Consider the following 16902-nt stretch of genomic DNA (forward strand, 5'->3'; position numbering starts at 1 on the left):
GCACTAGATTCAACAACACTAGGCTTTTAGGCTTAGTAAGGTTTTACACAATACCTTGAGCTATAAGCAACAGCAAGCAGTTCTGTTCCTTGAGAGACCCCCTTCCAAATGACACACACACATTTTTATGCATTGGCAAAACCCACACCTAATTGGTAACTACCATTAGTCTATACACAGGCAGAGGTGTTTACTCATAATATCATAAATTCACATCAAACACAGTTAAAAGAATACCGGTACACAATAAGAACACATAAGGCCTACTTAATAACATCAATGAATGGACACATGCCATTACATACAAAGTACAGAGTCGACTAACAATAATGGATTTGGCAAGGACGCAAGTGTGTCGTTCGCGAACGCACCCTTCCATATAGTCATCCCGTATCGGGAGCGCGCTTCCTAGAAACCCCAGGAAATCACCGGCCATAGCGATGGTAAGAAGTTGCACTCTTGAAACCTCAAATACACAAGCACCGTACAACACTTACATATTTTCTCATTACAGAAAATGTATAGAGGCTTTACAGTTTCTAAATCGATGCTTATTTTCCCTTAACAAAACTGAGTTTTGCCGCGAGTGAATGAAATAAAAATGAATGAAATGAGCGTGAATGCGTGGGAAGATGTTTGGTGTGATTCAACCCAGGGCTGTAGTACTCGAGTCCGGTCTTGGACTCGAGTCCGGACTCGAGACCGTTTTTCTACGGTCTCGGACTTGTCTCGGACTCGCTAGTATTTGGACTTGGTCTTGTCTCGGTCTCGGCCACTGGTCTTGCCAAATATGGCTTTTGGTCTCGACCGAGTCCAGGTGTCTTTAGGGCCATCAAAATTAACGTGTTAATCGCCGCGATTCATTTTGAAATACATAATGCGTTACAAAACACTCAATAGTGTTTACCTTTGTGGGGGGCTGATGTCACGTAACGGAAGCCGCAAAACCTAAAACCGCAAGCCTGAGAGTTTATTTTACTGTCTGTGGAGTTAGCTGAAGATAAAGAGGAACCATCATTTAGCCAAATAGTAGCTTTACTGCAAACTGCTTTTCACTCTTGTTAGATAACGTTTACAATGTCAAAATGCACCAACAGCAACAGTTACATAAAGACGATACTTTTCGGGTCCTCTCCATTAAGATCCAACTTGAACGTACTCCATTTAATTGAGAGCGCGTCTGAGCGCACACGAGAAGGAGAGAAAACGATTGGCAGGCTCCAGCTGGCTTGGCGTTGTTGATGATAATTGATATCTCCTTTTTAATATAAGAAACTTATAAAAGGAAGGCAACAAAGACGAGGTTAGATGAGATTGCGGATTTATCCGATTTCCACTACTGACCAGTTATAAACATGTATGACATGTAGGCTGCACTCACTGTGATTTGAAAAATGGACAAAAATATGAAGAGTTGTCTTTGCCTTTGTGTAATGGAACTGGTGAGTCTTGAAGTTTTCAATAATTTGTTTACATGAAGCACATATTATGCCGATTGAAACACATTCCATTCAGATAGCTAGGTGACTGGCTCAGGCTCATCATTCACTTTTAATTGCAAACAGAAAATGTCTAGCTAGCATCATGTCATTACATGCTTCTATTTCCAAAGGAATGAAAACTGTTTATACCAACTTAATATCATGCTTATCATTGTTAATATTGTACAATACATGTGGCACAAACAATATTAGAGCTTGTGGACTAGCTATAGGCTATATTTCAATGGAGCTGGTAAAAAAAAGATCATTATGAGAACGTGGCCACAATGGGCTTAAAGTGACAGTGCACCATTTACAAATGAGTTAAACAGCATCAAATGTGTAGTATTTCTTAAGAAATTAATACTTAAAACACAATTACTGTGTCAGTATTATCATTTAAATAATATAAAAGTGTTTTACTTTTACCTTTGTGGTTACTCATTAATTTTGTGATTTATGTTGTATTTAATATGCCATTTAAGAAGCTTTAGTCTTTAGGAACTTTTTAATTGCGGTTAATCGAGATTAATTCATTTCAAAATATATATTTTGAATCGTTTGACAGCCCTATAATAATATTGGAGAAGGGGAATGGCTACACTTACAAATCCTGGGTGTGTTCACACTGTTTTTGCTTTTAGATAATAATAATAATAACCCAAAATGATTGTCTTGATACTGTCATGCATAAGACTTTTTTTCCTATCCTGGACTCGGTCTTGACTCGGACTCGAACCTTTTTGGACTCGGTCTTGTCTTGGACTCGAACCTCTTTGGACTCGGTCTTGACTTGGTCTCGACTAGTCCTGGTCTTGGACTTGTCTTGGACTCGACAAAGGTGGTCTTGACTACAGCCCTGATTCAACCTCATGTATGCATCCATCGGCTAAACACACACAAACTCAACCTAACGCAACACAGTCAATGGCAATGAATATTAATAGTTTGACCACATGTACATTATGAACACAAGTCCATTATTTAAAAGTACTACATGTTTTAAGTTTGGTGCGACAATTATATGGTCGCGTGAGGACGCGCAGATAGCCGCGGCGTCACAGTGTGAATTCTTTAGAAATTATTTTGTCCCCAATGGTATCAGGGCAATAAACAGTGCAGGGACTCTTACTGGAAGTGCTTCAGTTATTTTTTAAGTCATTTATTTATTATATTTATTAGTTAGCCTAGCATGCATGGGTTGCTTAGGCCTACTTATTTATTGACTGGTATGTATTGACTGGCCAGGCTTGACTGTATTTTATATGACATGCAGTGCTTATGAAACTGAATGTGTGATGCTTGTCTGTCCTGTGTGCTGTATGGTGAAACTAAAGACGAATTTCCACTTTGTGGATAATAAAGTTTTTCGTATTCGTGTGTGTGTGTGTGTTTGCAGAGCATTCACAATCTCTGTCATTTTAATAGGCACAAGCGTAAGGGAGTATAGGGGAGGAAATGTGTGTGTGTGTGTGTGTGTGTCTGTGTGTGTGTGTGTGTGTGTGTGTGAGTGAGAAAGACACACACTCCCTCCTTATCCCTGCCAACACATACTGTACCCTTCCCTCAATACTTCAACACTTCAGTCCCTCCCAGTCACTCCCAAAACCTCACCCAAGGCTGCACAGCTCTCATTCAATCTCTCTCTCTCTCTCTCTCACACACACACACACACACACACACACACACGTACATCACAAGTGTGCTGCAGCTTGTAGGAGCTTGTAGTCAGAAGCCCCTGGGATGGGAGGTGTTCTTGGGTTGAGACGGGGATAAAATGGTGTGTGTGTGTGTGTGAGAGAGAGAGAGAGAGAGAGAGAGAGAAAGAGAGAGCAAGAGAGAGAGAGAGCAAGAGAGAGCGAGAGGAGAGGCTTGTTGAAGGGGTGAGCAATGTGGGGTAGAGATCACTGACACTGATAACACTAAACTGTAGGTATGAACTATATCTGTTCAGAGGAGATGTAGCCAGACATTTACAAAGTTGCCTGCATGTAAAAAATAACCAAAAACACACACACACCCACACACACACACACCCACACACACACACACCATGTTAAAGATAGCACTTCAGCCAACTGCAACTAAACCACTTCCGTTCCGCTGATTACTGTGAGTTTAATAAGGGCGTGATATCGCTGTGTGTAGACCTTCTTTTCTGCACCCTACAGCAGCCTTGACTGTGTGATTGCAGAGCCCATCTGTCCCCCACGGCCCCTCCCCACAACGCTAGTAATAACATGGTAACAGCTATGATAACCTGACATGCAGGTGTGAGATGCGTATGATATAGGTACAGACTACTCGAGATTTTAGATTAGCGGCAGCGGCATGTTTGAGGTAGCCCCGGATTTCCCCCCTAAAATGGGAATCATGCCAAGTTGGGTCACACTCCCATCAACACCCCTGCCTACCACTGTGAGGGAGCCGCTGGAGCTTGAAATCTCCCGTTAATGTGTCCCACTCCGCCCCTGCACCACTTAATTCATTCATGCCATGTCTTTCTTCCATTGCTGTTCCTCTCCTATTGAGAATGTGTGGACCCTGCGGTCTCAGCACTTTATACAAACCTTTATCTGTGTAGAATAAGTAAGAGAGAGACAGAGTGAGTGTGAGAGAGGAGACAGAGACGAGACAGCATATATATCTGTGTTGTGTGTGTGTGTGTATTGGTGTCCAAATAGCAGATAACAGACCTCGTACACACAAGAGAAATGAATATCTGATTCACTCCTGCAAGTAGCCAATACCACAATTGTGTGTGTGTGTGTGTTCAACATGTAAGTAACAGCCACCCAACTACAGGCAGAAGCTGTTACCTGACTGACTTGGACTTCACTTCAATGCACTTGTGCGTGTGCATGCGTGTATGTCCCTTATCAAATCCATCTGTGTCCATGACGGAGAAAGGGATGAGCTGCCTTTGAACTATTCCAGGAATTCCCTTGGCTGCACTCTTCTCTTGCCTCCCCCTTCATAAAGTATGACTGACAGACCTACTGCACTAGAATAGAACAGAACTGAAAAGAACTTCAGTAGATATCTGGACAAGGCTGTGCATTCAAGTCTGCCCCCTGGCAGACAAGTAGGGGAAAACAGAAGAAAGAACTTATCTGCCTGGTCCAGCTTCTCCTATGCTCCTCTTCCTAACCCTTGTCCAACTTTTCATCTTTAGACATTGTTTTCTCTCTTTCTCTGCTATGTTATTCTGAATCTTAATTGAAAAATAAGTATTCAAGTAAAAAGTATTCAAAAAGTCACCTTTTATTTCTACAGTGTATAATTGCAAGAAAAGCAACACCTGTCAACACATGTCTCCACTTAGATGGTCTATTTCACACAATTTAAATAATCAATATCTCAATGATTCAATGATTTAAAAATGCTTATCAATTGTTTCAGTACGGCTTTTGAACTGAATATTCTAAGAACAGCATGAGAACAGCATGAATTCTATCAATGGTATGATCCATGACAGACTGATGTTGTTGCATTTGTATTTAGAGTTTTTAAAATGGGTCTGCAGATTGGACAAAAAAATGTTAGCCACTGTAAAGCTGATCTTTGTTTCTTTCAGCATGTACCATCAGACCTCTAGGCTGTACCATGGCTAGGCTATACCATTTCAGAAACAGATGATCCACATTATTCTTCTCTTGGATAGATTGTTAACGACACAATTTATAACGTGTCTTTGTTTTTATTGTTATCCAGCATGATGTCATTATGCACAAACACATCTAAATACTAAGGTGCACATGTGCAGCCTCTTTCTGAGGCATCTAAAGTTTGATCCACTCTTTGCACGCTAGCAGCAGTCACACAGAGCTCCTCTCCCTAGACATGCATGCTTTCCATCAATACTACTAGCTTTAATGCTGCAACTGGAAACGTAAACATGTCCATTTTAATCATTTATGGCAGACTCCCCCAGAGAACGGGCGGGTTTAACCGGTGCATACTTTTCAAGAGGAGTCATTCATTTCCCAGGTGCACTCTTCTGGTTTTGTCTATCTAGTGTATGTTTGCTGATGTGCACAAAATTGGAGGCATATTTGGCTTAACAGCCAGAGTAAAAGACTGCCTGCCCTAAAGTTTCTGTAGAAACAAACAGTAACAGGCTACTGTGAATGCTACTGCATACAGCAATGACTTGTAGGTTTTCAAGAGACCTTGCATAGCATACAGTAGATAACCTGCACTTCTGTGCACTGCACCATTTCTTGAATGTTCCTCCATCTTCATACAATAAAACTCGGAGTTTGTGGATGATCAAGCATCTACAGTATGTTGACAAGTGTAAGTAAAAACCAAAGTCATTATCAAAGAAAAATCATTGGGCTTGTCACATGCAACTTTTTTTGACTCTGCTGTTTGTGAAGTATGTTACCTTATGATTTCCTAAGGACAGAATGTTGAACAAATCAGAGCCCTTAATGGAAAATCCTTTGCTTAGAAAAGGAATGGAAAGGAAGACCAAGCTTTCAGGATCCAAGGTTTGAGAGTTGAGTCTGTGTAGACACTTAAGGCCTAACAATGACTCCGCATATTTATCACAACATAGATTTGTCTCCATGGAGTTCACCGCGGAGCAAGCTCTCATGTGAACAATTCTGCAAAGATCCTTGATTACTGACTTGACTCCTTCGCTTCTACCCTCTCTGGATTCTGGTAGTGGTTATTACAGTTATTATTATGTGGTTGTCCTTATAAGTCATATTTTTTCTGTTGTTTCATTGTTACCTCTGACAGACCTACATTCAAGATTCAAGATTCAAAAAGCTTTATTGTCCTACATGTTCCCATGTTGTCAATAAAGGCTGCAGGGCTCATAGGCCTACAATCTAAGGGACTGGAAGCTGTAGCCTGTCAATCTGCTTTGAGTTGAAGTGTTTCATTTGTTAAAAACATCTTATCAACCTACATTCAAATCATTCAAATAAGTAGCCCTACAAGTAGACCTCGAAGGGTCAATTGAAATAATATTCATATTCCAAACCAAACATTAGGCTATTGTCTGTCTCCACCCTCATTGCAATTGCTTAACAGCCATGTAGGCTATCCTTTTAATGGCAATTATCAGGGTGAGTCTTGCAATTCGTTTCTAATAATACCAATAAGTTACTGATCAAGGCGTCCCAATTCAGTCTAAGAGCACGTGAATGACAGTTTATAGCTGGTACTATGCTGCTCCCCGACGGCACTGTGGACCCACGCAATGTTCAAACTTATAGTTTTATGTGTTATTCATTTGCAACCTGTAGTCCTTACTGTGGCGTCCAAATCCATTTGCCTAGTCTATGCTCTAGTCGTTTCTTCCACTTCGCGTGGATACAGCTGTCAGGGTCTGTGAATCAAATATTTATGATGGCGCCGAGACTATTATGAAATTACTAGCATATATTTTCATAAACCTTCACGTCAAGTTATTTTGCCCCATCCCATCATTATTCAGTTTCAATAGACTACTTTTTAGATGAGTGTAGGGAGATAATGACAGTTAGATTTGTGGCTTCATTTGATTAACTAACTTCCTATGCATCCACTCAACATAATCGTATCACAATTTTGCCACAAGATGGAGACAGAGTAAAGAGCATCTATGCAGTTGAAGTGACCTCAAGATTTTAAATAAATAAATAAATAAATAAATAAATAAATAAATAAATAAATAAATGCTAAGATCTGAAAGGTAAAAAATATCAAAGACTGATAATAGGCTACCGGTCACACTATGCACATGACAGAACATTATCCAACTAAGTTATTAAGTATCAATGCATTAATAATCTCTGCACCATACTGAGCGCAGCGACACATTTCATTTCAACAGTATTATTAATAGACGATAGCACAGATGATAAAGCACATTTGTGTGTAGGCCTCCATAAAGTTATTTAAATTATGAGTTTGTTTTTTCAGTTTCCTACGATTTTTATTTAGAAATGGGGCACGAAAATGGCCTCTCTAATTCACCACATTTTCTCGTGTGAATTTTCACACTCTGACACGAAAGGAATGATTTAAGGCCTACCTGTTGCTGGACTTACTGTTGGCCTTAAGTAAATTGGCACTGGCTGCACATGACGCAATTTTTAGAGCATGTTGGAGGCGTCTGGCGAGACATAACTTTTTGTGGGTGTTCTCCGAGTTTCATCCCCGCCATTTACGCATTATAATAGCTGTTTTGCTCACCTGTGCGTCTGAAGAGACTGGCGCCATTGGTAATTACTCGACGTCTAGTCTGGCAAAACGTGTTGCCTGCTTATGCCTAATGCTCGGTCCCTGGCACGAAGTACCACTGTCTTGTCAGTGGGTGGCGCCTACCTGCAACAATTGTTTAGAATATGTATGCCCATGCTTCACAGTATGGTCTTCTTTACCGTACTTATAGCAACACATTTGATTATACAATATAGTATTTGAGTAGACCTTATCACTGAGATGAGGTGAAATCATTGCGAAACGGATTAACGTTGCGCTGTGGTACATTTAAGAAGTATTCATATGTCAGTCTTGAAAGTTCAGTTGTTGGTGTGAAGTCTACTGAACACCTCTGTCGATAGAAGGGAAACACTTATTGGGTATGTTTCAGCTTTCGGCGCCTGATATGGAAGAGTAGAGACAAAGAGGCTTTCCTGGCTTTTAGTAATCCTTCAAGGCAAACCAAATGTACCTCGTATAGGCTACGTCGACTGTTTGCTCACCTATTGGTTGCGTCTCTCACATGACTCGCTGTATATGGACCGCCCTGACAGCATCTCAGGGAGCAGAGGCAACCCGAAGACGCACACCCTCCACTGGGAAAGAGGATGCGCCAGTAAACAAACCTACAACAAAACTACCTCTCTTAAAGCGTCAAAACTTCCATTAAATATCCAAGTTTTAGCTCAGATACTTTTACATTGTTTTATTATATGCCGGATCGTACCGCGTAAATATATCGCCTGTTACATTCTATTTTGGCAACATTTTCTCTTGGAACGATGACCGGAGTCTTTGACAGCCTCGCCACAGATATGCACTCCAACCAAATTACCTCCACCAACTTCCACACCATGAAATCTCAAGACTCGCCCACGTTACCGGTGTCCACAGTGACCGACAGCAGCTTCTATAGCAGCCCCCAGCCTGGTCTGTGCGCTGGCGCGGCATACGCACAACTTGGGTCTTATCCTTACCATCCCGGGGGAGCCAGTAATGTACATTACAGTCCCAAAGCGTACGACATGGGCTTTGGGTCCTCTTATGGCGCCTATGGATCCTATGCCTCTGGATCATCACCAGTTCCAACAGACACAGGTAAACTGTTACTATTTCTGACATCTCTCATCAATGTCCATAGGGTGTGTGGATACATCAGTTGCTTAAACGGTCCCATTGTTTCTTTTCTGCAGAGAAAGAGGAGAGCGAGCCAGAAATTCGGATGGTCAATGGAAAACCAAAGAAGGTCCGAAAGCCTCGAACTATTTATTCTAGTTTCCAACTGGCTGCTCTTCAGCGGAGATTTCAGAAGACCCAGTATCTGGCGCTCCCAGAGCGGGCCGAACTCGCGGCGTCCCTTGGCCTGACTCAGACGCAGGTGAGAGCAGTCGAGTTCAATGAATGAATGAATGATTGTGAATGCCTATGGGTAAAACTTTTCAAAACAGAATTTGTGCGCATGCTTATAAACATTAACTTCTGGATGTAGTTAACAAAGGCAACACTATTAATGCTTTAAGCCCTACAACTAAGAATATGTGTGGTAAACCACAGTATACTGCCTCTGGGCTACTAACTTTAATTGTCGTCGTCTAGAGCAGTAATAAAGTGTGCTATTTACTTCAGTAGATTTAATAGGCAGATGTCTTGGAAGGCAAATTCTCCAGTTACTAGAGCAACTATTGCACTTTGTATTTTTTCGTGTTGTTGATGTTTATCTATTGTTTTAGGTGAAAATTTGGTTTCAAAATCGACGCTCTAAATTCAAGAAGTTATGGAAAAACGGGGAAATTCCTCCGGATCAGCATGTCGCCCCGAGTGATTCGCCACCCTGCAGTTCTCCGGCCGAGACGAACTGGGAATTCCCACAGGGCCAAACGCTGAACGACGGGGATTCGACAATGAGCCAGAACACTGGCCCACCGAACACCACAGCCCCCTCGTTCCTTACAAACTACTCTTGGTATACATCCACGAACTCTGCGACGCACGCACAGCCAAGCCCTCTTATCCAACACCATAACAGCGCAATGAGCACGGGGCCCATTTTCTAACTTTGAACTCAAAGACAGAGAGGAACTATGGAAGGAACTCGATCGTAACTGGATTTCTACCTGCCTATGCGCCTGGTTTCGCAGGGGACCATCCTTTTGGGGGGAGTGGGGAAAACTAAGAAAATAAACTCTATTGCGTTTTCCTTTTTGGATTTATATTGTAGCCGTCGGACGTGTAGTATTCTCATGCAATGATTTGGGAATTAAATTATTTTTATTCAGCTATTTATTGCTCTCTTTTGCGCTTATTGGTGTGTCAATTCAACATACACGTAAACACGGGCAATGGCACTACATAGACCTTGCATTTATTGTTGAATATCCGGGGTTTCACTGTAAAAAAAAAAAAAAAACACATGTTACTAACACTGAGGATCCAGCTGAGCTCACAGCGACCAAGTTTGCCTCAAATGAAAATGGTATTGCCTTTTAAGTAGACCATAACCTATATGTTCGTTGTTTGGTTGCCTCCCATGGGACATATGTAACCGTTCAGTGCTCGTTTAAGTTCTGTGTGGGCTTTTTGAGGTGAATGACTGGAATGGGAGCACGTTTGTTTAAATACAACGCAAACAACCGTTTCAACAGCACCCTTTGATATGTGCCCAAACGCCTCATCTTACAGGCTGGCTTCCATGGTCATGAAGTAACAACTTAATAAGGCCGAAAATTATGCAGTTTTCAGCATCTGAGTCATCTGAACACGATTCGTGTATCCAATTTTATTTGTATGCTACTGTGATAAATGTTTTATTTCAACAAACACTGCTCTGTTTCCTATTACTCATTCCTGTTTTTGCCGGAGCGCATGTCGTCCAATTTAACGCTTTTGTTTTGTGCAAATGATGACAGGAGTGTTACGACACTAACGCTGACACCACTGGTCACATTGGTGGGCTCCTGTTATTTTAAAGCCGTATTTCGACTGGTGAAATGTTTTTGGTTACCAGCAAATCTGGAGAATGCGAACTGTCAGACTGACGTGACCGCATCCCCGCAGAACTGGCGCCAGATGTGCCTTCCGCTGGATCCAGCTCAGCGAAGCGGAACCACGGATGATTGGACACGTAGTACTTCTCAAAAGTTATCACATATCAGTGACTTTAAAATCAGTTAATCAGAGACTGGGATAGGCTTGTTCGGAGTAACCTAGGGGCTTCATTGTACGGTGGTCCTGTCGAAGAACTGTTTCTGTAAGGCACTCTGACCGTAGACTGATGACAGTTGATTCTGGAAACATTACAGGCCAGAGGCCAATAAAACGACAAGAGCTTGTTGGCCAAGACTCTATGAGCGTTGTGGTGTGCAGCGCTGCCAACAGCTTTTTTATGAACCATTGCGGTTAGTCGGTAATGAATGGAGTTTCCCGGGTTCCATTCGTTTCTTAATAGGATCCGATTATTTAGAGTTGTTATATACACCAACAGTACTGTACTGGCCCTGAATAAGAGATGAGATAGAGAAGAGAAGCAGAGAGAGAAAGAGAGGAACAGAGAGAGAGAGAAAGAGAGAGAGAGGGGACGTGAGGGCGTTCCTAGTGTGGCCTGGGTTCTTCCCCCAGCAGACTCTCTGGAGTCAGCGCGCGCCTCTCCCAGACGTTTTATGTTGTAGGCCTCCAAAAAAAGGCAAGAGAAAAGAAGAGAGGGAGAAACCGAAAAGACAAAACCGCCTCAAGCAGACCGACATGGAAACATTTCCCCTCCCAACTCGCCTCCACTCCCGGCCTCCTGCCTCAAGCTATTCTGGTCTCTGAGCTTGGGTAGCCACTTCTTACGCTCACAGTTCAATGCCCTGAAAGCATGTATAAGAAGAGTTATTTGTGTATTTAGGCTAAGATTAACAGCAGTAACATACCATGTTATCATAGTTTTAATTTGATAATACGCAAGTAATTGAAACTGGCATTCAGTTGTTGTAGTTGCAAATGTCAGCACACTCCTAACTGAACCGAAATAAATACAGGAAGGTAGGTATGGCCGCAAACAAGTGCTAATATCTAATTTCTCATATATGCATATGTTTAAAAAATCTTCATGACAATTACTGATCCAGGTAAATTTAACACATGATGACAGTGTATGTGTATATGACCCTTGCCGGATTGATGTGTCCAGTCAGTCAGCATAGCATAATTGATTTTACACGAATTTAGAAGATATGAGGTTACAAGAATTAGGCTAATAACATTAACATGTTAGGCAATTACATAATTGTATGTCAAATAGTAGTAATATAAATAGTCTTTAAGTATAGCATAATTTATTATGCCTGCAGATCAACATGAAGCAGTTGGGTAATTTCAAGATGAAATGATCAGAATTCATATGGATTTGCATTCGTATTGGTCTAGGCTACAACACAACTGCTGTAGATTCCATGGCTTCCTTAAAACAGCAGAATCCGATCTCATATGAAAATCGTTAGACATTAAAATAGAATAATTTATTTCGGTTCATGTATGTTCATGTAGGCTATAGCAGAATATGGTAATTGATATGACTGATAAGGCGTGATGAAATATGCCTAGGCTATATGCCTGGAAGGTGTCCTTAAATTAAGATTATAATCTCAATTACCGCAACAAAAAAAAAAACACAGCCTTATGTATAATTTTACCTACAAATTCAGATCCTGGCGCAGGGCCTTGTTTATAGGCTACCTCACATCAACGAGCTCAGTTATGCGCTAATCCAGGGAGATGCAAGAGCAAATCCCGCTCGTTTTCTCCTTTTTTTCCGCCCACATCTTAATTACTTCCGTTCGCCGCGTAATCAGCCGGAATAGTGTAGCTGCAATTTTGGGAGCGAGAAAAAAAATGTTCATAATTTTCCCGAGGATTACCAAACCTTTGAGTGCCATTAGTGTGACGAAGGATAAACATTCAGGCTAATAATCTTTGCTTTTTCACTCTTTCTCTCCTCCCAGATAGGCCTATAAAAAGAGACGTGTTTGACGCTCACTACGCAGTCATATTTTGAAACTGAGCAGAACTCACAGTGCCTAACCTTATGGAACAGCTGGATAGAGGAGCGTCCCTCATCTGGAATAGTGACTTAACCTCTGAAATATAGGATTCTCAGCGCTTGAAGTCAAATTTATGTACTGAAGAGTAGGTAAGAAACCTAAAGCTTGATTTTTACGCATGGTCAGAAATTACTTGTATCCTACCCTAGGCCTAAGTGAATTAAGTGGGGTAATATTTGGTTTATCGCTGAAATGCCATCATGTCTATTTACTCAGGTCAATGGCACTGAGGGAGAGGATGGGAGAAAGTAGACTAAAAGAGGGACGGGTCCATCAATCAATTTTATAATAGGCTATTCCGCAATTTAACGATATCGAGATGTTGTCTGTAGCCAGATAGAAATGTAGTCTTTGTCTTAACTTATTGATTACATTACTGAAGGCTGCGCTAACATGAGGCTGCAAGCCCCCCCCCCCCCCCCCCCCCCCCAGCACCTGAAAGCAATTTGTCAGAAAAGCGACAGAAAGAGCCGCACACCTATTTCAGCTTTTTAAAACATCGAATTCTGCCTCTCTATCCATCTCCCTCTCTCTTTTGTTAGAGTGAAAGGATTCCCTGACCGGCAGAAAATTGCTCATAATTGTCGTAACGATGGAAAACGCGGGAGAATGAATAAAAGCAAAATGACTGTAATTACGTTTCTATTTAGCGGGTGCTCGCTCGCTTGCTCGCTCACCCGCTATCAGTGGGCCAACCCACGCGGGCCTCTGCAGCTGCACGCGTCTGTGTAGTCTTGTCACAGCGGGAAAGAGACAGGCGAGAAGAAAGTGAAAAGGCCATTTTCGAATTAAAGAGTGAATGTGACAAATAATATTAAAACTAAAAATGTTATAGCATTTAATATTTTAATAGTGAAATGATCGTTGCAGATGTCCATGACCCTAATAATGCACATAGGTGGTTTTATTAGACATTATGATCTTTAGTAGGCTAGGCTACAAAGTAGGCTAAGCTAGGCCTATATGCCCAACTGTACTTTTTTATTATTAATTTGTGTCATCATTATTTGGAAGAAATAAAACACTATTTGATAATAGCTAAATGTCAGGTTGATTTAATTCTGTACAACAAATCATATGCATTAGTCCAAAGCTGAGTGCTGAAAGTAAACGGATACAATGCATCATCGAGACCTGAAGAAAATTCGTGATTACAGAATTTAAAAACCTGGAAAATAAATAGGCCTAGTCAGAAAAGGAAACAATGGCAGCTTGCAGAGATCAATGTTCATTAACTTGGTCAGTCTTCATCACAGCATACGCGTTCACTGAGGTAGGCCTCCTTCTCCAGAATATGGAGCAGTCAGGCTTTGTGACAGCACTGAGCCCCTTTCATGATAAATTACAGAAATAAATTATATCTTGTGCTCCATTTTATCCAAAGGTTTGAGCTTATTCACAAATAGCTTTGCCTTTGATGTGAGATTTCCCCCCTGGCAAAACATGCATTACCTTCCACTGAATGTATCTGGTCCAAAGGAAAGCAAAGGTTTTGCTAAATAATTAAGGCCTAAACTATTGCAAGAGAACACAACAGTTTCAAGTGTCACAACCTGTATCAAACCCTTTCCGTTTCTCAATTAGAATCCTAGAAAGTCTCAGACAGTTGGAGCAAATGTATGGCCACACTGTTCAGGCAAAGCTCATATCAACTGGGTATGCTGTGTGTCTTCCTGGTGGACTGTCTGGTACCAGTTATTGTACTCCGAGACGTAGGACACCATCGTTGGCTCGGTGGAATCTGCGTAGGATGTGAGGTAAGAGTTCCACACCGAAGTGGTGGGCAGCGTAGTGGCAGACAGTCCTTGTTCAGCTATTTGCGTTGTTGTGGATTCAATGGTTCCTCGTCCCTGCTTGATGATTTTCTTAAACTTGGACCTTTTGTTCTGAAACCATATTTTAACCTGTGAAAGAAAAGAGACAAGGGACACATTATTACAGGCATGAGCACTGAAGGTGGTTTTGTTAGACCAACAAGCAGTCAACAAACTAGACATTACAATAAACAACGGATTGTTCTGCTTGCAAACGACGACACATTTCCATTGGAGATTAAATTAATTAGTGGATTAGGTAATGTTAACGTGCCTGTGTCTGTGTGATTCCCAATGACGCAGCGAGTTCGGCTCTTTCTGGCAGCGCTAGGTACTGCGTCAGCGCGAAACGTCCGTTGAGCGCTTGTAGCTGCGCGCTGGAGTAGATTGTTCTGGGCCGGCGAATCTTCTTCCCTTTGCCGTTGAAGCGCACCAGTCCACCGCCCACTATCTCACTTCTTTCTGGCTTTGATCCTACAGGTGGTAACAAAATGCATGCGCACACTGTGATGAGGTCATTTTGTCCAAGCCTGAGCAAGCATTCTGAAATAATGATCTGTTATTACAGGCTGGATATGTGGCTTATCAACTTTCGTGTGAAGTCATTACAAAAACTAATGTTATGATCATTTCTATCCACGGATGTTGCTCTACTTGAGTGCAACCCGTAGCTGTGTGCTAAGATATTGTTATGAGAGAAAGTGGTATTTCCTTACCTGGCTCGGTTAAACTGGGGGTTTGGACGGCGCCAGTATAAGGCAACGGGCTCAGCTGAGAGCAGGTATATCCCAGTGGATGGGGGACAGAAGATGCGGTTCCGTAAGACATCTCGTGCGCAATGGCCCCGATGGAGAAGTGTGCCACCGGCGACGGTTGCGGAGAGCCGCAGTAATCCATGAGCAGCGATATTGTCTGTGGGGAGCTTCTGTTCCTATGACATCCTTCTCATTCTAAGTTGGACCTCGTGTTGTCTTCTGTTGTGCATTTTCAAAGGGGTAAAGAATGATTTCGCGGAGCCACCTATTTTTTCTTCAAGCGTTCTCAGTAAAGAATAACAAAAAGCGAACTTTTTTGTCCAACCTTACAGTAAAATGTCTTGAAGCGATTGCTTTGCATCACGGCGAGCAGTGTATTCGACGTGATCTGATTGGCTTGCTGTACATAGGAGATGCTGCCATTGGTCGTGAAATTCAGTCTGTGGTCTGAAAATTGTCCGTATTTACCGCGAATCTATATATTCAGACCTGTTCAGATGATACAGAGTGGGCAGATGTTATAACTAAATAAAAAGTGTTTAAGAGGTGACGTTACAATATTGCCGTGATTGCTTAAAAAATTATGACTTCATTTACATTTGTTCACATCATGATAATGTGTATAATTTCTTTGTTAAATCAAAGATTCTAGATGATGCAGTGTCCGTTTAGGCTTTACTAAACATCAGTCTAGGTGTAACATACCAGGTAGGCCTACATTCGCAGACCCTTTAGTTGATCGTAATATGGTTAATTATGCAGAAATCAGTTTCAGTGGACCACCGCTGTTTCATTAGCATATCACGAGCGACGGATTTGCATGTCAAATGCCTAATTGACCGGATGCTTAAACTGTTAATTGCTTACAATTGTAAAGTCGTCATTACAAATATTTCTTCAGATTCGAGCCTACCTGTTGTAGTAGAAGGCAAGGCAACCAAGAACATGAAAGGTGTGCAACTAATTAAGATTTATAGAACTAGGCAATGATACAAATAGTCATACAATAGTAATCCCCGTAATACAAATAATTAAAAAATAAAACGTTGAAAAGCACTAAGGATATGTTTAAAATGTCTGAATTAAATAGCCAGGCCAAAATGTAAGTCCCATAATTTAACGACAGCATAATTCAGTTGATTGTAACATTTAAAACATCACCTATCATTTTGTTTCGTTTCGCAAAACGCATATCCCCTGACCATGCCAGCATGACATAAAATCGTTAACATTATCTCAGGGAGACGCTGGACTGTCCTCGCTTGATGATATTAGACGCGGCTCATACAGTAAGCACACACCACATAGAGAATCTCTATCACAACACATCCAGCTCGTTAGCCTGTATATCCCGCCAGTCAGATGCTCATAACGGCATTACCTCTGCAGTAACTTCATCAGACAGGCAGACACGGAGAAAAATGCATTCCGCTAATTGGATGTAACGAGATTTAGGATGGTCAAGGCAGGCTGAGGGAATGGTAAAATATAAACCTGGGTGAAATCACCGAGCAACTGAAGACAAATTAAATAAATACATTATGTTTAAACTTAAATAATTCACTCCAGA

At 41.5% G+C, this 16902-nt stretch overlaps 2 protein-coding genes across 2 annotated transcripts; one reads left to right on the top strand and one right to left on the bottom strand.

Moving 5' to 3' along the window:
• The first annotated feature begins 8302 nt into the window (after nt 1-8302).
• On the top strand, nt 8303-10460 carry dlx2b (distal-less homeobox 2b). The gene is made up of 3 exons (XM_042080938.1): nt 8303-8783; nt 8879-9063; nt 9416-10460. The coding sequence occupies exons 1-3, from the start codon at nt 8468-8470 to the stop codon at nt 9737-9739; spliced, it is 825 nt and encodes a 274-aa protein (XP_041936872.1). The 5' UTR covers nt 8303-8467; the 3' UTR covers nt 9740-10460.
• Nucleotides 10461-13686: 3226 nt separating this feature from the next.
• Nucleotides 13687-16365, bottom strand: LOC121698457 (homeobox protein Dlx1a-like). The gene is made up of 3 exons (XM_042080577.1): nt 15294-16365; nt 14852-15051; nt 13687-14667 (listed from the first exon to the last, which is right to left on the bottom strand). The coding sequence occupies exons 1-3, from the start codon at nt 15472-15474 to the stop codon at nt 14407-14409; spliced, it is 642 nt and encodes a 213-aa protein (XP_041936511.1). The 5' UTR covers nt 15475-16365; the 3' UTR covers nt 13687-14406.
• Between the last annotated feature and the right edge of the window lie 537 nt (nt 16366-16902).

The sequence above is a fragment of the Alosa sapidissima genome, chromosome 23 (genome assembly GCF_018492685.1).
Source record: "Alosa sapidissima isolate fAloSap1 chromosome 23, fAloSap1.pri, whole genome shotgun sequence".
Lineage (NCBI taxonomy): Eukaryota > Metazoa > Chordata > Actinopteri > Clupeiformes > Clupeidae > Alosa > Alosa sapidissima.

What these genes read in the sequence shown, in the direction of transcription:
- LOC121698457 (XM_042080577.1), bottom strand. Translation starts at nt 15,474, where the DNA reads ATGGATTACTGCGGCTCTCCGCAACCGTCGCCGGTGGCACACTTCTCC. An exon ending in CCCCAGTTTAACCGAGCCAG is followed by an intron (nt 15,052 to 15,293) that starts GTAAGGAAATAC and finishes TACCACCTGTAG; the next exon opens with GATCAAAGCCAGAAAGAAGT. An exon ending in TGGGAATCACACAGACACAG is followed by an intron (nt 14,668 to 14,851) that starts GCACGTTAACAT and finishes TTTCTTTCACAG; the next exon opens with GTTAAAATATGGTTTCAGAA.
- dlx2b (XM_042080938.1), top strand. Translation starts at nt 8,468, where the DNA reads ATGACCGGAGTCTTTGACAGCCTCGCCACAGATATGCACTCCAACCAA. An exon ending in ACCAGTTCCAACAGACACAG is followed by an intron (nt 8,784 to 8,878) that starts GTAAACTGTTAC and finishes TCTTTTCTGCAG; the next exon opens with AGAAAGAGGAGAGCGAGCCA. An exon ending in TTGGCCTGACTCAGACGCAG is followed by an intron (nt 9,064 to 9,415) that starts GTGAGAGCAGTC and finishes CTATTGTTTTAG; the next exon opens with GTGAAAATTTGGTTTCAAAA.